Here is a 27210-nt window from a genome sequence, read left to right as displayed (position 1 = left end):
ACATCCATAAACCTCCTTTTGAGTCTTCCCCTCCTGCCTGGCAGCTCCATCTCCAACATTCCCCCTCCCAATATACCCCTCATCCCTCTTCTGAACATGCCCAAACCATCTTAATCTGGCCTTTCTAACTTTGTCCCCAAACTGTGCTACCTGCACTGTCCCTCTAATATACTCATTCCTAATTCCGTCACTCCCAAAACAAATTGAAGCATCTTCAGCTGTGCCACCTCTAGCTCTGCTTTGTCCTTTTGTCACCAGCAATGTCTATAAGTCCTGTAAACTTTCCCTTTCATTCTTGCCGATACCTTTGTCACAGATCACTTCTGCTACTCGTGTCCACCCATTCCACCCTGCCTGTACTCTCTTCTTCAGTTCTACCACACTCCCCATTGTTTTACGAGATAAAAATGTAAGTCACTCTGCATCATGGAACCATTTAGAAAGTAATTTTTTTTCCACAGAAATTTACAATCTAAACTTTAGACCAATCTTTTATTAAGCTAGCATTTGAAACTTATTGGAGACATTTATTAAAATAAGTACACATACTGTCTACCAATGGTGTTCACTTCGTTCATTACTTCTCTTCAATGTGAAAATGGACATTTTTATGAGGTCCAACAATCAATCAATTGGTCATGCTGAAGAGAGAGGAAAAAACAAACCACTTACGCATTAAATACTTATTTATTGAAAGAAAATTTGGTCCATTGATTTAAAAAAGAGAAAAGAAAAAAAAAGCAATCTCAAAAAAGCCTGCAGCTTTTGATTGAGCATTGAGACTGCCAATTCTTAATGCTCAAAAAAATCATTTATATTCCATTTAGGAAAAAGACAAAATTAGGAACTAACTGCTTATTGTCTTTGTACAACAGGTTTTATGGTGAATTATAAAAGAGGTGCTAAATCAGAACTACAGAGGTGCAAGAAACCTATCCTAGTAAGCAAGAATCAGAGAAGAAGCAGTTTTACCACAGAAATCCTAACGATTATTTGTGCAAAAATAATAATGAGCAATACCCTGTGCATTTGCGCTTTTTTTTTTTTTTTGACCAGAGTCCACGTTTTGTTTTCTGTTGGTTCACAAAACCTTTATGATGTCACAATCTTGATCAGTGTTTCATGTTCCATGCTTTTTCCCCTCCAGAGAATTGTCTTTTTCACTGGGAGAATTTATAATTTTTTTTAGCTATAAAAGGAGATAAGTGACACTTTCAGGTGTCCTCCAAATCATCAGAGTACAGAGTCTAAAACTGTAATTCTTGGCACCTCGTCTAACAGGTAATAGGATAAAAGATGCTAGAAAACTGAAAGCAAGATTAAAAGCCAAACCCCAAGCTAGAAAAATGACACGCACTGTACATACATAAAAAAGTACCAATAAAAATATAACCTTGTGCATCTTCCTCATGTGGTCCCATGTGGAAATCTCTACTGACTCACTGATCAAGCAGAAAGACTACTACTAATAGATATACAGACTTTAATTTCGTTTCACTCGTTTATTGGGAACACAGATCAGTCTTCATCTTCCTCATCGCCATGGTCATCTTCGTAGTGACGGTTCTTCCTGATCATGTCCTCAATGGACTCGTCCTGCTCTTCCTCTCCATCCCAGAACCCCACGTCCTGGGAATGTTTCTGCTCGAACCCGGTGCTTGATTCGCCCTCACTGATGGGGGAGGAAGGAGGTGTATCCTCCAGTGATGTACTTTGGCATGTGAAAGATGGTGGCTCCTCCTCTTCCGGCTGAGCTTTCTCGTCTTCACACCGGACTTTAACTTCTTCTTCCACTTCCACTTCAACTTCAACTTCTTCCTGTCCAGCCTCTTCATTTATTTCCTCCTGATCCAGTGCCTGGGGTTGAGTGGAGTGCATCACACTGGCTTGATTGACAGCCGAGACAGGGCTGCTGACTGAAAATGGAAGGCTGCGCTCTTTAAGTGAGCAGCTCCTGCGGATATCAGAGAGCTCAGCGTTATCAGTACAGAGTGGGCTCGTGTCGCCCTCTGGTGGCCATTTTGGGCGGCTGGGACAAACTGTGGCCTCTTCAGCCAGTGCACCGCTTTGGGACAAGGCTTCCTCGCTGTTTGTTCTCGGAGGCCATGAGATCTTCAGCTTTCTGGTTTCCATTGGTTTCTCCGTTCTCTCGGATGCATCCTGAGCCCGTGTCTCGAGCGAGGCAGTGAGGACGTTCACTTTAACTAGAGGACATTCCTCCACCGTTGGACTGCTGGTGTTTTTTGGATGATCCTCTTTGTTCTCCTGGTCCTCATTTTCCTCGCCTCGGGGGTCCCACAGCTCCTTGTGGGGTCGGTGTCCAAAACCTTCATCATAGTTCCCTTTGGCCTTGAAGAGCTGGCAGAAATGCGGCTTGCAGTAGACGTTGTTGTGCAGCGAGGCGTAGTTTGCAAGACTAAACAGCACAGGAGAGATGACAAAATTCAGCAACTGCAAACATTAAGGAATACTTAAGACTAGAATTTTTGATTTTTTTTTTAATGTAAGATTATTTCACCTGAGCTTAGTGTTGCAGTGAGTACAGCGGAAGCAGGAGTTGTGATAAATTTGCTGGTTGGCGACCAGTCGCTCCAGGGGGTACACCGTTTTTGTGCACGCCACGCAACTTTCACGTGTCGGCAGACTGAACTTCTAAAACACATTCAATAAGAATTAAAGGAATATTTTTAAAACTTTTTAAAAGTGTGTTTGTGATGTAAACAAATGATTAACACATTACTGAGAAAGTTATAGTTAGAGGAAATGGATTCTCAAAGAACACTTGCAATGAAAGTCCAGTTTTATTACTACAAATTGTTCAGGAATATTTTACTAGGGCGGCATGGTGGCATAGTGGTAAGCACGGTCACCTTCCGCCATCAGAGTCCGAGTTTAATGTATTGGCACCCCATCCAAGGTGTAACCCACCTTGTGCCTCAAGTCCCCTGGGAAAGGCTCCAGGCCTCCCATGACCTTGTATACAGGATAAAGCGGTATAGATAGAGCGAGTATTTAAACTGGAAGATATGGGATTAACTGGGACCTACTCTTTGTGGCAAGTCTACAGATGCTATACAGGAAATATTCTTTAAAGAACGATCTCTCTGTCATTTTCTACACCTCTTATTCGAAGCCCGTAGCCTATCCCAGGTGACTTGTGGCACGAAGCAGGGTACATCCTGGACGAGGAGCCAATCCATCACAAGACACACAAGCGCATGCTCTCATACACTATGGGCAATTCGAGAACGCCAATTAGCCTACTCTGTATGTCTTTGGACTGTTGGAGGAAACCGGAGTACTCTGAGGACACACTCCAAGCACGGGAAAGCATGAGATCTACACACACACAGAACTGAACCCTGACCCTGGAGGTGCGAGGTCACAGTGCTAACCACTACACCACCGTGCCACTCTTTAAGCAAAGAATTCAATTGAAATACTCCTCATTTTAATATGTGTACAATGGCAAGAAATCTGGAGACATTTTTTATATTGCTGTAATTTCTAACAAAAAAATTAAAAAAAAAAAAAAAAAAGAGGGCGGCTTACCTTCACTGGTTTAGCCTGGCCATGCTCAGACACAGGAGTCATCACACTGGAACTTGCTGAAAGAAGAAAATCTTTATGAAGTAACGTAAAAGCCGAAGACACTCTGAATTCAGTACGAGTCATTACACCGGATGAGTTTATACTACTACGATATTTAAAAAAAAAAAAAAGCAAACCTGTGACTTGTGCTACAGCTTGCAAGGCTTTCAGAGCTGCTGTTTTAAATGTTCAGAGTTTTCCCCAGCGTAAATAAGGGTGTGTTAAACCCGTTTAATTGCAGAATAGGATGTCTCAGGTAACCCGAATCCTGCTACGCGTTAAAGTGTGTACACAATAATAATAACACCTTACACCGCCATGCTGTTGCTATAGTGTAGTAGGACTCAGGTTGTGATAGCGCTACCGATTTCTCCATTCTGATCGGTCAGTAAGTCTCGGTTTATTTGTTGATTTGCAACGCCTCTAGACAATATATAACGCCGGTTGTACACACACCAGCCAGTTCATTACACTTTGCTAGTTGTACACCAGTTTGCCTTCAGAACTGCCCTGCTTCTTGGCACAGATTCAACGAGGTGCTTGAAACCTTCCTTAGAGATGTTGGCCCATATTAGCATGATAGCATCACGCAGTTGCTGCAGATTTATCACCTGCAGGTCGATGATGCGAATCTTCCGTTCCACCACATCCCAAAAGGGCTCTGTTGGAATGAGATCTGATGGCTGTGGAGGTCATTTGAGTCCAATAAACTTGTTTGAGGAACCAGTTTGAGATGCTTCAAGCTGTGACATGGCATGTTATCCTGTGTCCGTAGAGAAATGGACATAATCAGTAACAATACTTAGGTAGGCTTTGGCATTTAAAGAACCCTCAGTTGGTACAAAGGGGCTCAAAGTGTGCCAGGATGGATCCATGCCTTCATGTTGTTCATGCCAAATTCTGACCCTAACTTCTAAAAGCAGAAATCGAGACTCATCAGACTAGTCAATGGTTTTTTTTTTTATCTTCTGTCGTCCAATTATGATGAGGCCATGTGAATTGCAGGCTAAGTTTCCTGTTATTAGCTGATGGGAGTGGCACCCGGTGTGGTCTTCTGCTGCAGTTGCCAATCTGCTTCGACGTTTGATGTGCTGTGCTTTTAGAGTTGCTCTTCAGCATACCTCAGTTATTTGAGTAACTGTTGCCTTTCTATCAGCAGGAACCAGTCTGCCCATTCTCCTCTGACCTCTGGCATCAAGAAGACATTTTCGCCCAGAGAACTGCCACTCACTGGTTATTTTCTTTTTTAGGCTATTCTCTGTAAACCCTAGAGGTGTACATACTATTTAACATACTATAATAAACAGAAACGGTCATCCATGTCGCTGATCATTTTCCTGTTGTGTTTTATTCCTTAAGAAAAGTAAAAGCTTTTTAAGACATAGATAGAAGTGTGAACAGGCTAACCGTTGGCATCCGTACTCTTGGTTGCAGGCTCAGGAGTGGAGGTCTGCACAACACAAAAGAATATCAAGTTAAAAAAAAAAAAAATTCAACGGTGCCTTCTACATGCAAAACACAATGTCTGTCATCATAAGCACGTACCACATCCAGCGGAACTGGAGGGACGTTTTCCTTCTGCTTCGCGCTATAAGCACGTGTCTCCATGTCCACTTCACTCTGACCCTGAGAAAGGGGAAAAAAATAATAATTAAAAACGGGTCACAAAGCTGATTAACCAAGACAGAATGACGAGGAGCAACTTCATGACAAGAGCGCAGGAACTAATCAGACTGAATGATTATAGAGAGTTTAGAAAGCAGGACGCTCACACAAGAGGACGAGGACACGTCTTGTTTAGACACAGCGGCCTGGTAGAGGGCCATTCTTTCCCTGAGGGGCGTGGTCTCTATCATTGTCTCAAACGCTCCTGAGAGACAGAGAGAGGGAGAGAGTCAGCGTACAGGACATAAGGTCAGATTAGGAGTAGGAAACAGGCATTTCCATGGCAGGCAGTAGATCACTTCAAGTCAGCCGTCAGCCCTTTCCTTTGCTCTCTTGATTCTGATTCATGGACAGCACTGGCTAGAAGAAAACAATTGCAACTTTTCCACTATTTTTTTTTCTGTACCTTTGTCTCCGATCTCCATTTTGTCAGGGCCACTTCCTGATGTTTGGACTGTCTCTCCAGAACCCTGTAGACAAAACAATTGATCAGTGATGGTTTATTTAAAAAGAGCACACAGTGAAGAGTGTTAAAGGCTTGCACAAGGTGAGAGGAGAGATTTTTAGTTGTTTTCTAAGTAATCTACTCAATAAAACGAGATGAGGGAATATACATGTGTACATTAGCATCCCGAGATGAGTTCGTACCATATGCATGTTTAAGATTTTTCATTGATCGATTACCAAAACTTTTTCTGATTAAAAACGTTATAATCCGATAATGTTTTGCATAATGTTTCACCATTGATGAAGCTATTACCCTGTACACCACAAGAGGGTGCACTTGCGAAAGTAGGAGAAGGTTTTGAAACTCATTTATTTTAGGAAAGCGAAAATAAAAAGACGCTAGTGCTGTACGGCTGATCATAGCAGGAATAAAACTTGTTTCATGCTGGATCAACAACATTACATGTAATTATAACATGACGTGACGCTCATTAATAAATTAAAACGACAGTAATGAGTCCTGTGTAAACTGCTGGTGCGTACTGTAAATATGCTAAACTTGAGGGTGATAACAGTAATTCGTCATTGTTTGTTGTTCCAGAACAGCTCCCCTTTAAGTGTTTTATCTCTTATATCACAAACTGAATGTAATTTCCCCCTCTACGCCAGTCTCCGTGTCTCCTGAGGTGATCATACTGTATGCAAACTGCGGCACTGTCAGGTAAGTCGACTCCCGCGTTGTCCTCCAAGCCTTTAGTAATCCTCTAATGAGTTTAGGATAACAAATGCACTTAGACACCACTGTCTAGCCACTCTATGCACACACCACACTGTGCTTACACACACACACACACACACGTCTCCCCCCAAAACCCAGTCTGCCTCTACACCTGGACCTGTTGGAAGAACACCAGACATCACACAGCTGCTCTAACCGCGGGATTAGTCTGCCCTGTGCTAAGCGGAGAAGAAAGGTCATCTAATCGTAGATAAATAATGAACAGCAGGATAATGTCTACTGTCCAAGATCCGTCCAGCGTCAGGTTCTTCAGATGAACAAAGCTCAACTGCTGGTTTCTGTTCAAAGCCTTGAGAGATTTGTGGGTAAAAGGGTTTAGGAAAACAGGACAGACTGAGGTTCATCATCAGGGCTTCCCTCTCCTGTTTTGATAAGAGAGACGATCAGTCAGAACCACTTGTCTACAGCTGCATAGCTGAGTTGCTTGTTGCTCTCTGGGGCGTGTGGTGACGAAGTTGAGAGCACGGCATCAACAGTGATGAAACAAATTAAAAATGATTTTAAAATGTTAAATGGATTGCTAATAATTATTTAAGTTTAACAATACAAGAAGCGATTTTTGCTTAAATTGTAAAATATACAAGAAATTTTTTTTAAATCAAAAATACAATTATATATATTCCACAATATTTAGTTATATTTTATATGCATTTTAAATGAACATTTTGAAACATATTTTGATTTTTTTTTTTGTATTTAAAATTGTTATTTGCATTCTGCATTAGCCTCTTTCTAGTTTCTATTGTGCCTTTGTTCATTTTTTTTTTTTTCATTTTATTGATTTATTTTTACACCTTGTACCATTTTATTGTGCAAGGAAATTGTGCAAGGTTTTAACTTGGACTACTTTTGCCCTGCTTTTCAGCACTGAAAGCAGAAATAGTCCTTTCCCCCCGCTTTAGAACTCTTCAGAGAGTTAAATTAAAAATAATTCTCCACCGAATATACAAATTAAATCACGGCTTCTTTTTATACAAAAAGGCTAAACTACACCACAAACAGCAAATGTACAAAAGTGAAATCGCATCATGTTGGATTTTTGCCGATTCAACATTTATTCATTGCATAGTCTTAAAAAGCTTAAAAAGTTTAAAAAGATTGCACTATTATTAACTTACCAAACGAGAATCAGAAGAAAAGCGGGCTTAAACAGACTTCTGATAACATCTACAAGATCCTGTTTAAACAAGCACAGCCATTCCTAGCAGCCCCGGAGTCTTGTATCTTACCTATTAACAGTGGCTTCAGTCTGATTCCTGATTCTGTGGCAGAACCGTGTGTGTGTGTGTGTGTGTGTGTATCTGACTTGTACTCCGAGCCACAGATTAGATATGGGGAGCTTGCCTGGGTTTTGTTGGCAGGAGTGAGAGGAGGAGGAGGAGGAGGTGGAAGAGGGGGAGGAGGAGGGGAGAAGGATCATGCAGCTGGTGAAGCTTTAGAGAGAGGGGGCTCAAATCGGTGCTGTTCCACAGTGGAGAGGCCTGAGGTAGGAGGCTCCAGACTGAGCTTGTGACACCGGGAGAACAGGAGGCAAGCGCAGCACAAAGAGCACCAACCAAGCGGGGGATCAGAGCAGACAAAGAGCTCATACACTAATCCAACGTACAAAAGGGCCCGAGGATCTGAGAACGGCCTGACATGACTGTGTTAAAAAAAAAAAAAAATAAATAAATAAATAAATGCCTTCTGCTTTCTATCACCTCCATAAAAAATAGGACTTGTGTTAAACATCTAACTTTAATGGTTAATGTTCAAGTTCAATTTTAACACCAGTCCTGATACACATCATCATTCCTAACACTTCTGATGTAAATCCAGTTCAACACATTAACCTTTTTTTTTTTTTTTTGTACAGATTCAACAATCAAGATGTTCAATGTGACGTACGAACAAATAAAGCATGAGCCACCCGTTGCACCCCACATTTCACCCCCACTCCGGTCGCCACACCCCAGAGTCAAGCAGCAGCATATGGCTGAAATTTAATCAGACGTTACCCCCCCACCCCACCCCCCACCCTTCTGAATGCCCTCCCTCCTTCCTTTAGCAAAACATAATTCATTTAATACAATAGAAAATCTCAGCGATATGTACAGAATGTACACTACCAGGACTAACTGGTTAATTCTATCCAATCAATCAATTTCACATTATTCATATTCAGTGCCCTAAGAGGGAGAAAAAAAAGAACAAACGCCCAGATTTTTCTTTGTTAATAAACATAAAAAAAAACTGTTCTACTATATATTTCTAAAGTATAGAGCCCCAGCGTTGTTGCATCATAATTCTTTTTCTGGTTTGTTAGCTATTTTACGTGTAAATCAGATACAAATCATTTCCATGTTTTTCCGTCGTACACAAGACGCCGTTTATTCCCACATTTCGGTTCATTTGTTCGGAGACCCCAGAGGTCAAGTGGCAAAAAATATATACATATTAATGATACAATCCAGGTGCACGGTTTGCTAAACTGATTTATCCAACTGATAATTTCCATGTTTTGCTCAATTCATGTACAAAAGATTGACATTTGCACGTTCTGGTTAATTGGTGCACACGAGATACAATAAATCTTTAAATAAATAAATTAGGCTTATATTCATATCTAAACTCTAAACTAAATTCCAAAAAAACGGTGGTCATCATTTCGCAAAGATTAAATTTGGCATTGATGACATCATTATTATTATTTTTTTTTTCTGATTTCAGTTTAAAGCGTACATTTTCACGACTTCGGGTTTAAAATCAGGATTTCTCAACTAGCCAGTGAATATTAATTTCACTTCATAATGCCCCCCTCCCCCCTTTACAAACAGCTCTAGTGCAATTTCTACTTTTTAATTTTAAAGAGCAAACAAGTACACTAAACTCTAATCTCCGTGCCTCACTCATGATCTCAACCCTCCCCCCTGGCCAGAGCATAAACCACCAGACTTTGATATGAGCATGTGTTGTGCTCATATGAATCCTGATCCCATGATAGAACCCCAGGGAGCAACGCTGCACCCAGACCTTCAGCTCTATGACCCCTGGTCATGTGACCTGCGAGCTGCATCATCACTCTAAAAGGAGAAGTGCGTGTTCTGTCAGAGTATCCATATGGAGAGGACCAAGACTTCTGACCTCACAGAGGCATAGACAAATATAAGGGCACACAGGAGCATTAGGAAATCTACAGAAGTGTGCAAAAAAAGTCTTAGGAACATGCAGATAAATGCTGTAGCACAACTATGCATTAAAAAAAAAAAAACTATAAAGCCTAGAAAACCGTAATTAATAGAACAAAGTCAGTATTTGGTGCGACACCACTTTGAGGATTCTTTAGTCTCGGTTTGTGCAATTTCATAAGGAAAGTAGCTAACAAGTTTTACTTAGTATCCTGCAGAACCACATACAGTTCTTCAGAGGACTTTGTTGATTTTTTGCATGTAAAACCCAGCAGCTTTTGTTTATTTTTTATTTTTTTGGTCTGAAAAGGTTATGCTAGTTTCTTCACTGGCATACAGATGTTTACAGTTTTGTCGTACAATGGGTTAAAATTCTCAAAAAGCATACTTGCAATGAAAGTCCAGTGTCATTACTACAAATTGTTCAGAAATATTTATACTAGGGCGGCCCGGTGGCTTAGTGGTTAGCACTGCTGCCTTGCACCTCCAGGTTCCGGGTTCGATTCACACCAAGGGTCTGTGTGCATGGAGTTTGCAGGTTCTCCTCGTGCTTGGTGGGTGTTCTCCCACAGTCCAAAAACATGCAGATTAGGATAACTGCTGTTCTCAAATCACCTGTAGTGTGTAAATGAGTGTGTGTGTGTGTGTGTCCTGCAATAGATTGTACCCCCACCCCCTCTTTACCTTACAGTCTCCTGGAAGAGGATCCAGGACCCCCCCCCATGACCCTATGTACAGAGCTAAGCAGTATAGACGATGAGTAAGTGAAAGTTGGAAAATCAGAATTTTTTTTTTTTTTGTACCAACTCAGTAAAGTCTTACAAAAAAAAAATTTGGAGGAAAAATCATCCAAAGGAAAGTTTGTACTAAATATACAGGCTGCCTAAGACTTTTGCAACCTCCTTTATTGAGCAATAAACTCAAATTTATGGATATATAATAAATCTCCAAAACCTTATAGTGGTGTTACTGAACTAAAAGTGAAAGTCTGCTCTATCTAACTTTTGCCCGAGTTACTTTTTTATCCTCGATTTTTCCAACAGGACACAAATCCCATCGGAAAAGAAAGCTCTATTGTCTTCGGGTTATGACTCAGATCATTCGCGTAAACTTTACAGTCCAGATGAAGGGAAGCCTGCACGCGAACATTTATTTCCTCTTTTCCACCGCCAGTCTGTTTTAGAGTTTGCGCTTCAGTTCTGATTTAAGTCAGCAGTACAAACTGGTGCCGCATGTTCACTGAAGATCGGTTTGTATTCATCTCTGCAAACGAACAGGAAAAGGAAAAAGTGTTTCGTTGAGCGAGGCGATTAAAGCGAGCTTTCTGACTAAGAGTTAGCGATGTGACAGAATACAAACACGTTATTCGGAATGTCCAGATGATGTTTCTTAAAAAGATGCACATACGACTTAGAATTGGGTTTTTCCCTACCATCTGGTTTATGCTAGAAGTGGCCCGAAATAAAGCTTGAATAAAGCATTTCAAAAATTCATTCATGATCAACCAGAGTGCTCATTTATTTATTCTTTTTTTTAACATCTAGGTTGTTTTATATATTTATTTTTTGCGAAACAGAACCGACTAAACCTGTAAGAAGGTATCTCAGGAGGCTCGTTCAGAGCTCGTTCAGGGTTTTGGTGAGGACGTGACTGAGTGGAGCACAGCGGACATCTCGATCTCCATCCTCATCTTGATCTCAATCAGGTTAATTTTTTGTTGCAGTATGATGATGTTTAGCTATGATGTTGATGATGATGTCTACCTTTATAAATACTTATGATTAAAAAGAATAAAATGAAACAACAATATAGCCAGACATCGCTTTATCCCTATAGATTTACACTACTTGCATTCTAAAGTTCGTGGCAACTCGTTTCAATACCAAGTTTGCCTCTTATTATACCTTTGCACTTCTCACAACCTCCTGTCCATGACAGCTCAAGCACTCACCTTGCTCTCGAACACCATTTTGAGGCTGCTGAGAGGGACATTCGGCTTGTCCGTCTCCTCTAGGTCCCGCCGAGGTGTCTTGTCCATCTCCGTGACCCCTGAGGTGAAGTTGGTTTCAGCAGAGCGTACAGATCTCGGTGGAGTGTATACTGAGGAGGTGTGTGAACTTTCCAGGGCTTGTTCAGCCTCCCAGCGCTTTTTCAGTACGCTCAGGGAGCCGGGGTGCAGGGTGACCCCTTCCACAGCCTGGAAGGAGAAAGAAGAAAAAAAGTTCCTTTACATAATGTAAATAAAAGAATAAAAAAAATTATGGGTTAATGTGAATCCATTTCTGTAAACGACAAAGTCATGCAAAAGCATTAAAACAAGAGGGTTTTTTTGTTCCCTTAAACGTAAAGCCACAAAGTCAAACAGAAACCTGACGGAAAACAGATGTTCCTCAAGAAGTGTCCTCTCCAATCCGAAGGAAGGAAAGAAAACACAAAAGCATTTAATCTACACATTAAGTATTCTAGTATCCGAATGCAAGTTGGATCTTTTGTTAAGAAAGGAATGTCTGTTAAAGCCGTAAAACCTGGAGAGTTTTAGGAGCAGCTCGCTCAGACCGTGTAGGTGGAAATAAAAGAAGCTGTTCCAGATGGAAGTGTTGGGCAATCCCAGCATGAAGGAGTGATTCCACCCCCCTGATGACGAGAGCGAAGAGCCAGAGAAAAATGTCGAGGAGGGGAAAGAAAGCAGTGTAATGAAAGACGTGGGGGGAAAAAGAGGCCGGGGGGGGCAGGGGGGGGTGTTGTAAGGGAGAGAAAGAACCAGGAAATAGAAAAATGTTTTAAAGGCTTTCCTCAGAAAGAAACTACATGAAAAAAAAAATAAAAAGATTTCTAAGTATGCTTCTCTTCTAAAGATCTTACAAGCTTTAAATTCCATCAGGTTGAAAAACAAATCCACGCTCTGGGAGACTTGAAGAATTGAAGGCGTTAAAGGGGAGACAGTTAAAGTACATGAACAATGCCACTCGTTTTCTTTTTAACACTCATGTACACACACACAAACATATATATATATATATATATATTTTTTTTTTTTAAAGAAGCATGCTGGGATGTTGGATCCCGAGTCTCCTCCCACCCAAAACATGTCCCGGACTTCTTTATTCATTAAACGGTTACTGACCCTGCAAACTTCTTCCATGAGCATCTGTTATATAAGGATATAAAATTTATATATTAACAGGACAAAACAAACCTTGTCACAGTCCAGAGAAACCGAAAAGCCCAAACTAAAAAAAAAAAAAAATGTGTAATTTGTTTTTATAAAAGTTGCTATTACAAAGCGCTGACACTGGAGACTCATTCCACAAATAACAATTAGAGGAAACGGCACACAATTTAAAAAAAACAAACCATTATTTAGATGTGCTTCCTATTCGTCTTAGCGCAGTCAAATTCCAATTCAACAACATCGTAATCATCATCATCATCATCAACGACAACAATAATAATCATCTTATCCCACTAACATGTGCACGTGATGTTCACGGCAGTCCAACAAATCCGCTTCTCTATCTAGCCTCGCATCAAAATATAAATGATTCAGGTCAGGACACAGCATGGCTGAAAGGAAAAAAAAATAAATCACCATCCAGAAATCCAGTACAGTCTCCGATTACCTTCTCATCAGCTAATAGTTTCTCTTCTTTAGGCAGACACAGACAGCAAGTCTTTCTGTTTCCTCTCCGTGTTTACTATTTACTGGCCTGACCAGCAGACACAATGACTGGAGCTGATAACACACAGGACACTGTTTAACACGCGGATTAAGGAGCGTAAACAGGGATTAACGCCATTACAGGCAAGAGGAAATTAGTGGGAGGTTTGAGAGATGTCTCTGTATGCATACATGTACAGTATTGTGCGAAAGTATGAGGTATAGTACTGTCTTTCATTATTACAGATCATGTCTGTATTATCAAGTACAAAACCGTTCACTATTCCCCAACTTAAAAATTCTAAAGAACATGACCAGGGAATATTTGCATGCCTGTAAAGAAACATGACAGACCGGTTTTCATATGGAAAAAAAAGGGGGGAAAAAAAAATGTAGGCTACTGGGTTTTACATAAAAATAGGAAGGTACAAAGTTAGAAGAAGAGCTCTGGCATCTTCTCCAGCATGCTCAGTAAAACCTACCAGTTGTTTTACCTACAATACTCCACAAACATTCTACATTCTATTTCTACGGATTGTAAATATCATTGCTAAAATGTTCTAGATTTGTTAAATTTTTCTCTTATTTTATATTTAATTTTGTTATTTGAATACAATATTTACTTGTTACATTTTAAGTCCCAGGCGGTCATACATGCGTTTCACTGTACACCAGATTGTACATGGATGTGTAAGTGACACTAAATTAGAATTTTGATACCAAAAAAAAACAAAAAAAAAAAAACAATAAGGTAAAAAAAAAATAAATAAAATTAAAAAAAGTCAATATCTAGCGTGAAAAACCTCTTTGCTTGTTAATGGTGTTAAATAAAGATTTGTGCCATTCTAGAAGTAAACTGGTCGTGCTGGAGAATATGCCAGAGTTCTGGTACCATTGTCACACTTGCTTTATTGTATTTTCATGCAAAACCTAGGAACATACATACAAAAATTCTTCTGTAGCGTTATTTATTCGTTAATTTTTGTGAAATAGGGAAATAATAATGCAGACATGATAAACATATATAACAAGATTTGTACTAAAGATCTCGTTTGGAATTTAAATTTAGACTGGAAACGGCAAGAGCTGCACAGGAAGTTGTTGTTTGCTAATCACTGCTCCCTGTAAACACTAACAAGGAAACGGCATTAGGACGACATTTTTGCAGAACATAACTGTGACACTGCTGGGAATTTGCTGTCTAATGTGAGCGAGTGAGCAAGCTCGTGGTTTCATAACCCTGACGCCTTTCCCATATTGACAAACTGTGATTCACTTACAGCCAAAATGGGACCCAAAAAGCAGAAATTTAGCATTGAGTAATTATGATTCTCCAAAATGAGTCGCTTTTAGTAAAGAGCAATCGTTCTGAAAATGTCTGTCCGTCTGTATGCACGCTGCTTTCTATGTCAGACTGTCGCTCTGTGTAAGTGTCAGTATTTTTATTGTGCTGTATGTATGTTAGTCTGTGGCTCTGTCTGCATCATTCAGTTACTATGTATAGCTATCTGTCTATCTAGCTTCCTGTCCGGCTTCCTGTCTGTCTAGACGTCATCGACGGTAAAAACTTAACCATGTCCGATAACATGGCAGAGTTATAGAAGAAGAAAATAAAAGACAACAGCATCTTGCTCACTTTTTTCTTGTCCGAGTTGGTCTCCTCTGCTGCTTTCTGGTACCTGCACACAGAGAGGATCGGATCAGATCGGTTTGCGATTAGAGCAAAGCCTTAAACCAAGACTTAAATCTAACACACAAATATAGAAGCTCTTTACGGGATCGTCCTATAATATTAACCTCTAACCATTTTGAGATTCTTTAACGAGATTAAAAAGAGCCTCTAGTGCAGTTGCAACTTAATGTTAGATACTGAAACGAGAACTTAAAGCCCAGCAGGATGAAGGGAAGAGAAAGGGCAGATGTCAAAAATGCAGGGAAAGATAAGCGAAGAGTTACGTACTTTGAGAATCGTTCCGCAATGGCAGTGTTTTTCCCCCGTGGTCCAACAATCGAGAGCTCTTTGGCCGTGACGCGGAGGGACTGGGAGGCCCACTGCCTTCTGTTGAATGAGCTCACTGCCATCTCTGCTCCTCAGGCTAAACTGAAAGACACACGACAGTCATGCATGGTTCAGAAAGAAGTGTTTTATGACCCTATGCAGCTTGAGGCCATTGCACAAAGGCTTTTCTTGCTCGATCTATTAGACAGGAAGCGAGTTGTCATCCCGAGTCATATCAGACTCTCACCTGATCTCACACACACACACACACACAGGGTTTGTGTCATACACCCTTACAGCACTAGCAGATGGAGTCAACCTGGAGCGAACCTGTACAGACAAGAAACACACACACACACCACACCCACAGGTGAGATCTTTGGAAAATCAACCACATGGGAAAGTTGATTTCCCATAAAATATATCTCAACAGAAATCAGATTTCTGAGGAAATACTGTATAAAAATAAAAAAAAATAAAAGATCATGAGGCATGAATAGAAAGTGTGTAACCTGTTTTTTTGTCTTCTAATCTGTCCGTCGCTAACTTCCTGCACATCGAATAGTCGTTCAAAGAGGTAGTTTGATAAAAGCATAGTGGTGTTAGCTAACCATGATTTCATCACAGAGTACAGGCCAGACACTCATCATGATGTTGAAAAGCCAAACTGACTCAGATGCTGACTCTTACAAACGTCTCACTTGTGCAGAAATTAAAATTTCATAATCAGTTTGAGAAAGTCCGTAGTGTCCAGAGCTGCACATGACTACAAAGACAACAGTGAAACGTTTCCCAGGTCACCACACATTTATTTCATACCATTAAGGTGGAAGAACAAAACAAAAGTGCTGCATTTATTAAAAAAATAATAATAATAATAAACAAAACATGATTCCAAAGATTTTTTTATTTTATAAAAAGAAATATCAAGGGGTGTTCAAGTCAAAGCAGGACTTTTGGAGCGGATGAAGGTATGATCCCGGCTGCGGTCGTTCCCGTGAACAATCAGCGAGTACAACGTGTGTTTCTTGAAAATCATTAATAACTTCTTGCCAACTTGTGGATGAGATGCATCTGCCTGTGGGAAGTGTGCACACGATCAATCACCAACACCACTTCCACATTACAGGAACTCGGCTGGGATTGCAGTCCTGACCTCGCCCCAAGACATTTCCACATGTTTGGGCCATTTAAGGAATTCCTGAGAGGCCAGCGTTTCAGATGTGAAGCAGGCATTCGGATCATGCCTCTGGCATACTGGAAAAACTTTCCACCTTAAAAGAATCCAAGCGCCAGTGAAACACTAGGATTAGTGCAGCAGGGGATTGTATAGAGAAATAAAGGGAGAGTTTTACTCTCATAACTGTGTTCTGTTACTCCAGACAATCAAAAGTCCCGGATTGATTTGAACAAGGCACACGTATATGTTCTACCCTTCTGCAGCTACTTGAAACTTATTATCTTATAAAAGGACTGATAATACACAGAATACTTAACACAATATCACTTTGACATAGTCAACCCTCGGTGGCCTTTGACCCTGCCTTGACCTTACACCCTTATAATTGAAGTAAACTGACCACAAATAATGGCGTGTTTTGCATCAAGAGCGTTCCTCTGACAGACGCACTCTCTGCAAGCCCCGACACAGCACCAGACTCACATCACTGCATCCAACATCCATCATTCAGAGACACGGTGAGTCAAAGTGCAACCATGTCTCCGTGAGCTCACCCACCCACTTCAAACCCCTGACTATTGCCATAAGCACTTTAAGAAACGGAGTTAAAGAGCAGTATGAACTCTTGAGCAGGAAAGACAAAATGGTATTCTTCTTTAGAAGAAGCAGAAAAATGCGAATCCAAGCCAAGTGAATGCGAGTCTCAGTATAACTACAGACTGTACGCTAGCGGATGATTACAGATTTTAATGTTTAAGTGATTCAAACAAATATCAAAGAAGTCAGACTAGAAAAAAAGACGACCCCATCACATGATGGTCATAAGTGCAAAAAGCAGGCAGTTGAAGGTTCTCGTGTTTAAACACACATAGATCAGAATTATTTTAGGCATTTGAAAGAGATGATAACAAGCGGTGATGTGAAAAGTGAAGAAGATTTCTGAAAATGAATCAAAATTACTATACGTAAAATAAATAAAGTTCAATTCCAAGAATCTTGGACCTTTTTTCTTTTGCGAGGGAGGGATAATCTGCTGAGGAGAGTTGGCTCACAGGATATGATTCAGCCTTTTCACTACAGTATTCCCCACAAACCACGGCCAGGTCAGAGGTCAGCGTCTTAAAACATCAGTTTAAACTACGGGGGTTTCCAAAAAACTGCACTCAACCAAGAGCTTCGTCCCATCGCTCATCTCTCTTTGTGCATCATCCCAGAGAAAGAAGGAAATGAAACGCGATGACATCGAGAGCAAAACCTTCACAGATGAACCCTGTTGGACTTTTGGTTTCCGAAGCTTTCCGAGGAGTTTAGTCTGGTTGACCTCAGCCTTACCTCAGCGCTCCAGCATGCTGAGACGGGCCGCTCCTCAGCTCCCCGAGGACGACGTGTCTTTTCCGAAATTCTGAAGCCGGACAGCTGCAGTGGACATATCCGACAAGACAAACCCTTACAGCACACAACTATTGTTTTTCAAATCCTCTCGTGGTTGTTCCAAGATCCTTTACAGTATTTCATCGATATTAGGGACAAAAACCAGAACATGTGGGTTTCACTCTGATTCACTGTTTATACAGTACGCACAACTTTCAGCTGTGTTTATCTGCTTTGTTTAGTTTTTTTTAACACAATGAAGAAGCTTTATACAAGACAAGACAAGACATCATGAGATCTTGGGTTGTGATATAAAGATTAACAGATGAAAGACAAAAGTTCACTATGAAGATGAAACTTAACAAACAAAAAGTTAACAAACTGTTTTCATAAGCAAATTTGACCTTTTCTCGATTCCAGAACCTGCAAAGTTCTACTTCAACAAGACAAATGCACTTCTACCTCCTTACCCCTCACTTCAAACAAAAAAACAAAACTACAAAGTGTTTCCCCCCCAGAATGAAAGGAATACCTACTGTGAGTAAGAGTGTCTAATGAGTTAATCCTCGCCTCAAAGTCAAACGTGAATAAACTCTGGAGCTTTCAGAGAGTCTCAGCTGTTCCTGTCCTCCTGCGAGTGGACTTGCTCTCCCTGAGTTCTCAGGCTCTCAAGTTTTAAACACTGTGTGTGTGTGTGTGTGTGTATGTGTGTGTGTGGGAGGGTGAGCACATTGTCTCCTCCCAGCCAATGAGCATGCAACTCTGTCTTTCACCTAGCAGGTAATTCCCAGCCATTCAGAGCAGACATCATCATCCCCTCTTGCTATGACTCAGGCAGTTTGGGAATAATCCCAGACAATTCCAGGAAGTCTCCGCCCATTTCCACATGATGTCATCTATCTCAACCCGATCAGATATCACAGTTTAGGAGAAATTGCTTGGAAACCAGAGTAGTTCCATGCCCTGCAAGCCAAATCACTGATTTATAGTTTTTAAAAAAAAAATGCTTATTGTTATATTCTAAACCATTTCAATCACAGAGAGAGAGAGAGAGAGAGAGAGAGAGAGAGAGACTAGTCTTTAATCTAAACCTAACTATATCATGGTATAAATCAAATAAAAACAAAGGTTCCTGTAAGGAAACATTTGTTTATTTTAATGAAGGAGTCTCCACTTTCGGGAACATTTCCTCCACGTTAAACTCTTCAGGAGTTTGAAAAGTACATGTCATTAACTATCTTTCTATAAACCCAAGACATGAAGTGTTTTATTCCTCCTTCAGCTCCACCTGTCGAAGTGGGTTTTCAATCGGGACTACCTGATTCCCACAAGAACTTAGCACAGGTTTAATGCTGGATGCTCTTCCTTGTGGAACCCCTTCCCTTTGGGACCGGTGGGGATTGGACCTCGGCCCCTTCGCATGGTACTGTAGGTGAGAAATCTAGCATGTTGTATAATATTTTAATGAGAATGCTTTTCTCCTAATTTAAGTATGACTTTTTCCAGCATGAGCAATAAAGTCATGTTTGGGGAAAACAAAGTCTAACTTAAATTTTGAACTGAGTTACATAGATCAGCCATGACATTATAAACATTCAAATGAAAACCACTTAAGTTTTGGGTGCTCCTTGTGCCCCAGGGGTGGCTCTGGTCCCTCGGCTATGGCTTCACGGGGTCTCTGGGCTGTGCTCTGGTGTGTGCACAAGGAAGTTTGGCCTGTGGGATGCAGGGTACGGCCTGCATGGATTGAATTTGTTTGTCTGATGGTCGCTCAATCACGTTGGGATGGGCTGGTTGGCACCCATGAGTTCATTGCCTGCTGGACCCTGTCAGCAGTGAGCTGTGGTGCATTGGGTGTTCTGGTACGTTTCTTTGGCTTTACTATGAGATCGGACCAGACCCTTGGGTGCCCATGATCCTGTCACCAGTTTACTGGCATATCGTTGGTGATCAGTGTGTTCAAAGTCAAATTTAAGTATCTGATTTCAAAACATTTCATTTTAACTCCAAAGAATAACCCTCTGGCTTCCAAGCTGTTCCGATGCACTAAGAAGCCAACTGCTGATTTCATTTAGTCTTTTCTGCTGATCTTCCGGTTATGTTCGGGTGTAATCCGCTTTTAAAACAGTCTTGCTGTTTTTCACATATACAGTATTCGATAGATAACCAGCAGACAGACCAGAGCGTCTCATACAGCTGCATAAACGCTCACTGCTTGGTTTCCACTCAGCCACTGTGTTAACGCTGTACAGGATAAGAGGTATAGAAAATGAATTCATGATTTATTATGGTTTATTTTTATTTTCAGATTATTTGTAAAAGTAAGGTACTAAAGAAATCAACTACTGCACCTTTGGATGAGTGATTCACAGGAGCACATCTTAACATCTTTTCAGTTCCCTTTTGAAGTTACGCCTTCCTCAAATTCTTCTCCTTTCACTGGAATGAGAAGTGATGTGTAAAAGCTCCTCCAGAACTTTCCCGAGGCACCGGTTCACCTCGACACACAAACACCCAAATATTTACAAGGCTGTAAATTCAATTCTCTCGGGATGGTAAACAGCTGAGCATGCTTTTTCGTGGTTTTACATTTCCCGCGAAGATTTATTCCGAACGAGAGCTCTATAAAGCACATGGGACTGCATTTGTAGCACTGCTTGTAAAACATTTACTCTTCATGCTCCATATGTGCGATGTGTACAATGCTGGATTTATTTGGGATTACTTCACCCACAACGACGCCATTCAGTCTGTATATAACTTGAAAAATGTATTCCTCTGTATCACTCTAACTGTACACTCACCTAAAGGATTATTAGGAACACCAATTCAATTCCTCATTAATGCAATTATCTAATCAACCAATCACATGGAAAATGCGTCAATGCATTTAGGGGTGTGGTCCTGGTCAAGACAATCTCCTGAACTCCAAACTGAATGTCAGAATGGGAAAGAAAGTTTTTAAGCAATTTTGAGCGTGGCATGGTTGTTGGTGCCAGACGGGCCGGTCTGAGTATTTCACAATCTGCTCAGTTACTGGGATTTTCACGCACAACCATTTCTAGGGTTTACAAAGAATGGTGTGAAAAGGAAAAAACATCCAGTATGCGGCAGTCCTGTGGGCGAAAATGCCTTGTTGATGCTAGAGGTCAGAGGAGAATGGGCCGACTGATTCAAGCTGATAAAAGAGCAACTTTGACTGAAATAACCACTCGTTACAACCGAGGTATGCAGCAAAGCATTTGTGAAGCCACAACATGCACAACCTTGAGACGGATGGGCTACAACAGCAGAAGACCCCACCGGGTACCACTCATCTCCACTACAAATAGGAAAAAGAGGCTACAATTTGCATGAGCTCACCAAAATTGGACAGGTGAAGACTGGAAAAATGTTGCCTCGTCTGATGAGTCTCGATTTCTGTTGAGACATTCAAATTTGGCGTAAACAGAATGAGAACATGGATCCATCATGCCTTATTACCACTGTGCAGGCTGGTGGTGGTGGTGTAATGGTGTGGGGGATGTTTTCTTGGCACACTTTAGGTCCCTTAGTGCCAATTGGGCATCGTTTAAATGCCACAGGCTACCTGAGCATTGTGTCTGACCATGTCCATCCCTTTATGACCACCATGTACCCATCCTCTGATGGCCACTTCCAGCAGGATAATGCACCATGTCACAAAGCTTAAATCATTTCACATTGGTTTCTTGAACATGACAATTAGTTCACTGCACTAAAATGGCCCCCACAGTCACCAGATCTCAACCCAATAGAGCATCTTTGGGATGTGGTAGAACGGGAGCTTTGTGCCCTGGATGTGCATCCCACAAATCTCCATCAACTGCAAGATGCTATCCTATCAATATGGGCCAACATTTCTAAAGAATGCTTTCAGCACCTTGTTGAATCAATGCCACGTAGAGTTAAGGTAGTTCTGAAGTCGAAAGGGGGTCAAACACCGTGTTATATGTTAGGTGTTCCTAATAATCCTTTAGGTGAGTGTAGAATCTCTGCTTTAGCATTTAAAGCAGGAAGCGATCAGTAAGATCAGCTCATGAAAGCATGACCTCTGATATAGAAACAGAAGCAAAAGTGAAAAATGAGAGGTTGTTTGGCCAAGCTAATGCAGATCTCTTGATGAAACTGAAAGCTGCTCCCAGTTCTAATTTTCTTCAATTCTTTAAGGTATTCTGCTAATTTGTGACTTGCATTAGATTCAGAGTTGTGACTTTAACTAACATCACATGTACAATACAATGTATTGTAACGTTTAAAGACACATTTACCCGAGTCACTTAAGTCTCTAAGAAGTCATTCTCAGTAGGAACAGGTGAAAAAAAAAAAACCTGACTGATCCTCAAACGCAGGTTGAAAAACATGTCTGAACAGCTCTACCCTTCAGGTTATCATTCCAGTCTATTCTGCGTCATGTCTTTGGAGATTTGTTTTCCTGCAAAAAACTTCCTTCTTGCCATAATTGGAAGTTACTGAAAACCTATTCACAGTAATTGTAGTTTATAAATGAAGTTCAGTTAAGGTGTGAGAGATCTCTCTTGGGACCGGTGTGGACACAGGGACCTGGACATTGTGACGTCGCATAATGTTACACTTCAGTTTCAGAATGGCGCAGAATGGCATATTAACGTGTTTTTTTTATGGATAAATAAACCATGTAAACAAGTATGACCTTAAACAACAGAGGAAGTCAAGGGCTCAGGTTATACAATTTGATAATAATTGGCCTCGGGGTGATAATATTTTTATTCCTACAGATACTGAGATATTATATTTGTGACCTCTGTTTATTAATGTGCAGTTGGGCCCTATCTCATGGAGCTCGGAGCAGGCACACTTATGGCTTTTGTTCTTTGTTGTTGATACTGTTGTTTTTACTGTTATTGTTTTGTTGTTGCTGATACTGTTTTTATTGTTCTTGCCGGTGCTTCCTGCTATTGTTGCTGTTGTTTCTGCTATTATTGTTTTTATTGATGCTGTTTTTCTTGCTGTTGTTGTTGTTGTTGTTGTTTTTCTTTTTACTATTGTTGTTGCTGCTGCTGTTCTTCTTCTTAATGTGGTTGTTGCTGTCGTTGCTCCTGCGGTTATTGATGTAGCCATTGATGTTGTGCTTCTTGCATTTGATGTTGTTGTTATTGTTGCTGCTGTTATTGATGTTGTTGCTGTTGTTCTTCTTTGTACTGTTGTTGTTATTGTTGTTGATGTTATAAATTTTGATGTTGCTTCTGCTTTTCATCTTACTGCTGCTATTGTTTTGTTGTTGCTTCTGCTGTTATTTATTTCGTCATTGTTTTTTTTGTTTTTTTGTAGTGCTGCTTTTGCTGTTTTCGCTGTTATTTTTGTTGTTGTTACTGTTATATTTTTGTTGTTGCTGCTGTTCTTCTTCCTACTGTGGTCGTTGCTGTTGTTGCTCCTGCTGGTATTTATGTTGCGTTACGTTTTATGGACGTAGATCAGGAGTCTCCAAATCCAGCCCTGGAGGTCCAGTGTCCAACACAGTTAACACAGCTGATTTAACTAATCTGTTAACTACTAGGTTATAATTAACTCCGTTTTACCTTAAAAACATCTCCTGTCATACTAAACTTCCAGCCTCCTAAAACTCAGTATGACTGCAGATCAATCCCAGCTATCCGTTATCACCCAAATGAGGATGGGTTCCCTGTTGAGTCTGGTTCCTCTTAAGGTTTCTTCATCAGGGACAATCGTATCATTTTGATTCATACACATTCACATTTCATACAAACTCCAATAATTCTTTTGATTGTGTAAAGCTGCTTTGCGACAATGTCAATTGTTAAAAGTGCTATACAAATAAAATTTTATTGAATTTTGCTGTTATTGCTGTTATTAATGTTGTTGCTGCTGCTATTGTTTTTTGTTTTCTTACTGTTCCTTCTTATTGTTGTATTGTAAAAGTACAGTACTAAGGTTATGTCTGGCTGTAATCTCACCCTCCTGCCTGCAGGTGGCAGCAGAGACACATCAGTAAAGGAGCACCACAGGAAAAGGGAAAAGGAAGAAGAGAAAAGCACAGACCAGGAAAAACAGGACACTGAATGTGCTAACATGATAAACACTGAAAAAGAGCTGTTTTTAAATCCCCAGTCTCTGGATTAAACTATCACACACACACACACACACAGATGTGTGTATGAACATGAGATACGGGACACGTTGGTGAAGTAATGAGAGGAAGATAAGCTGAAAGTCTGAGACTCTATAAGCAGCTTTGTGCAGGTAAAAACAATACAAAAATACAATGTGCTGATATTGATATCAACAACATGCACTTATTATTGTTTATAATTATTATTATTAGTGACATTTAAGACATGACTGAGGTTTATAGAGCAATAAAGAACAGCAATGGATTCCACTATTAACAGTTTTGTCATGTGATTTCTGATATCATTGATAAATAACTTACAGATTTTTGTATTGGAATTTAATTAAATGTGTTTAATAAAAAAAACTGTGCTTATACTGTCTGGCCAAAAATAAAAATAAATAATTACACTCATTCAATCACCTTTAGCTTCGATTAACAGCACACAATGTGTTAAAAATGATCACTCGTGCTCCCAGAACCGCTCTTTCACAATGTAAGAAAAACTCCATAGATGTGATAACTATGGAAAAAAATCACTGTCAAAAATAATCGTGCGTAAAAAAAAAGATTTGTGTGTAATTCTGTCTTTTGTCTGAGTTGGATTCCAAAATCCACGGCCACGACAGCTTACAGATACGAGATTTTGTGTGTTTGTTACAATACAACTCTGAAATATACAAAACTCCTCTGTTTCACGGACGAATTGCGAAATTACCCACACAAATGCTGTGTGTTAAACCACTGTCAAAAATACGTCTTTAAGGCCACATGCACAGACATTACTAGGCAAGGAAAGGCCAATTGTTGTGGAACAAAAACTCTCTGATTACTAAGTAATCATCCATCAGATTGGGAGATTACAGTTAATCTACTTTATCATGTCTCCTCACATCACCCTGTCGTTTTTTATTTTCCTATAACAGCATGACTCGTTGTGATCTTTTATCCCTTACATGTATCCAGCTGAAATATTTGCCAATAAAAATACTAATAAATTACTTACTGAAAACACAATTTTCTCTTCAGTTCTACAAAAGAATTAATAAACCTGCATCTTCTGTTGTTTGAAAAGATATATAATTTCCTTTTTCCATTCCTACTTCATAGAACTGTAAAATAATTAAGTGTGGATTTTAATGCTGTAAGTTTACACTACGTTTCTACTTTTTTTTTAGGTGCAGCTTGGAGAATAATTTAGGAAATAATGGATGTAGAGCCAGCAGGTGGCGCTAGCCTCATACAGAAGTTGAAGCCACAGCTGATAGATGCTCTGTGCGGAGATCCCGACTTTCTGCTCCAGCACTGCCATTCATCCAGCTTACTGACCCAGAAAGAATATGACCACGTCAAAGCGTCTCCCTTGCCGTGGGATAAAACGCGGGACATCCTGGATTACATGATAAGCAAAGATGGAAATCGCATTCAGAAATTCCTGGGTCTCTTAATGACAAATGAGATTCAGGAGACGTTTCCTAAACTGGAGTTTCTTAAGGAGTTGTCTCTGAACACACTGAGAAATGAAGGTGCCATTGCAACCAAAAATAAAAAATTATAAAATCAGAAATGTAAATAGGAATAATAATAGCTTAACTTTTAATTTGGTCTTCGTTTTCAGGGAAAAAGAGGAAGAAAAGTGAAGAAATGCAACAAGAGGAGGAAGTTTCCAGAAATCAGCTGAACAAAGTTAAAAAATGTATCATTCCTAGATTTTTTTTAAAAGTTCATTGTTAGATTTTTTTCTTGTCTAGTCTTCCAGATGTTTTAGCCTCTCAGTGATCTGGTTCTCTTTCACATCAGGCAGCGGGATGGTGACGGAGAAGCAGTTAATGATGGTGGCTCGCTACATTGGAAAAAACTGGAAGGAGGTAGGCATGGTGGCTCTGGAGATCCCCAGCGTCAGACTGGAGCAGATCGCTGAGGATAACCCAAACAGCCACAGAGACCGGGTGTTCAGCATGCTGCACTTCTGGAGCACGAGAGAGAGGAATAAAGCCTCGGCCACTTACCTGCACTCGCTCCTCATGCAGGAAGAAATCGGTGTGACACCCGGGAGCATCGACTTCCTGCTGGAGGAGAGCTAGGGTTCGAGTTACTGCTTCATGTCCTTATTGTATGTAGTTACTAAGGTGGATGTGTAATGATGATTTTAAACACCTGTAGATGTTATGTCATATAAGGGGGTTCTCAGAGTAGCTGCATAGACTGATTTTTTTTTTTCTTTTATATTTAAATTTTTTATTTGTTGTCTATAATTTTACAATTCAAGAACTCTGTCACAGGCACAAGGTTTTTTTTTTTTTTGTTAATTGTGTTACACATGCAAACATTTTAAAGTGATTTCATGGATCTCTCAAAAACATTTTCTATACTTGTGCAAAAAAATGTATATAGATTTCTCTTTTAGAAACTTCTGAGCTTTGTATATTTGATATCTTTTGTAATATTTGTACTTTTGTACTGGTTGCATGAAAAAATCTAAAGAAAAACATGCTTTCTACATAGTTTTTTTTTTTAACAAAATAATTTTCAACCACATAGATGCTGAGTTTATTTCCCAATATCACGTGTATATGAATTGTTTTATGTTAGCAGTTTAACTTATGTAACCTGCTTACTGAGCATATTAAAAGTTATTTGATCTAGGATAATTTTGTTCGTACAGACAGAAAACAGATCCTTAAATTACTTTAAAATAAAAATCAGAGAAATTAAATTTTGGTCGAGTAATAAAACATTTTATCAGTTAGTGGTACTTTGTGCTTAATGATTTAAAAAAGATAAAATTGAAATGTACAGAATAAATTGCAAGCAATAAAAAAATAGTGATACAATTATTCACAGTGTATTAAAACTGTTTAATACAAAAGAAGATACACACACAAATACCAAAACAGGATGTGTTTTAAAATGGCAAATTAAAAATGCAAAAAATGTATTTAATATTTATTAAATCTTAGCTTTTATTTGTGCTTGAAATTTATTTTGATTATAATAGCTGCATTTAGTTCACAAATATATACACAGTGCTGACAGAAAGTTTCGGTTTTCCACATTTTTGGATTCGAATCCCTTTTTTCTCATCGTTCCACACACAATACCCCTGTAACACAATTACAAAGTAAAAACAGGTGTTGAGAGTGTTTTGTAAATTAAAAAAAAAATTAGGTCTGAAATATTCCATTTACATAAATCACCTGTCAACT

The 27210-nt window shown here is 39.8% G+C and overlaps 2 protein-coding genes across 5 annotated transcripts; one reads left to right on the top strand and one right to left on the bottom strand.

Moving 5' to 3' along the window:
• Positions 1–668: 668 nt before the first annotated feature.
• Positions 669–18646, bottom strand: lima1a (LIM domain and actin binding 1a). Of its 4 annotated transcripts, XM_053482249.1 has the most exons (12): positions 18414–18646; positions 17839–17922; positions 15288–15428; positions 14964–15006; positions 11621–11866; positions 5663–5726; positions 5364–5461; positions 5137–5217; positions 4999–5041; positions 3553–3608; positions 2519–2652; positions 669–2416 (listed from the first exon to the last, which is right to left on the bottom strand). In XM_053482249.1, exons 3-12 carry the CDS (start codon positions 15407–15409, stop codon positions 1519–1521), a joined length of 1785 nt encoding a protein of 594 aa, XP_053338224.1. In that variant the 5' UTR covers positions 15410–15428; positions 17839–17922; positions 18414–18646; the 3' UTR covers positions 669–1518. The 4 variants fall into 4 exon arrangements, with proteins under 4 accessions (XP_053338224.1, XP_053338225.1, XP_053338222.1 ...); XM_053482250.1 differs by lacking the exon at positions 17839–17922 and having other exon boundaries at positions 2519–2649; XM_053482247.1 differs by lacking the exon at positions 17839–17922 and having other exon boundaries at positions 18414–18644.
• Positions 18647–19176: 530 nt separating this feature from the next.
• Positions 19177–26865, top strand: zgc:174906 (uncharacterized protein LOC571548 homolog). Its single transcript, XM_053482252.1, has 5 exons — positions 19177–19309; positions 23864–24135; positions 25183–25530; positions 25623–25700; positions 25805–26865. Exons 3-5 carry the CDS (start codon positions 25212–25214, stop codon positions 26086–26088), a joined length of 681 nt encoding a protein of 226 aa, XP_053338227.1. The 5' UTR covers positions 19177–19309; positions 23864–24135; positions 25183–25211; the 3' UTR covers positions 26089–26865.
• Positions 26866–27210: the final 345 nt, after the last annotated feature.

Source organism: Clarias gariepinus, chromosome 22, assembly GCF_024256425.1.
Source record: "Clarias gariepinus isolate MV-2021 ecotype Netherlands chromosome 22, CGAR_prim_01v2, whole genome shotgun sequence".
NCBI classification, from domain to species: domain Eukaryota; kingdom Metazoa; phylum Chordata; class Actinopteri; order Siluriformes; family Clariidae; genus Clarias; species Clarias gariepinus.
This window is presented reverse-complemented; position numbering and strand designations above follow the sequence as displayed.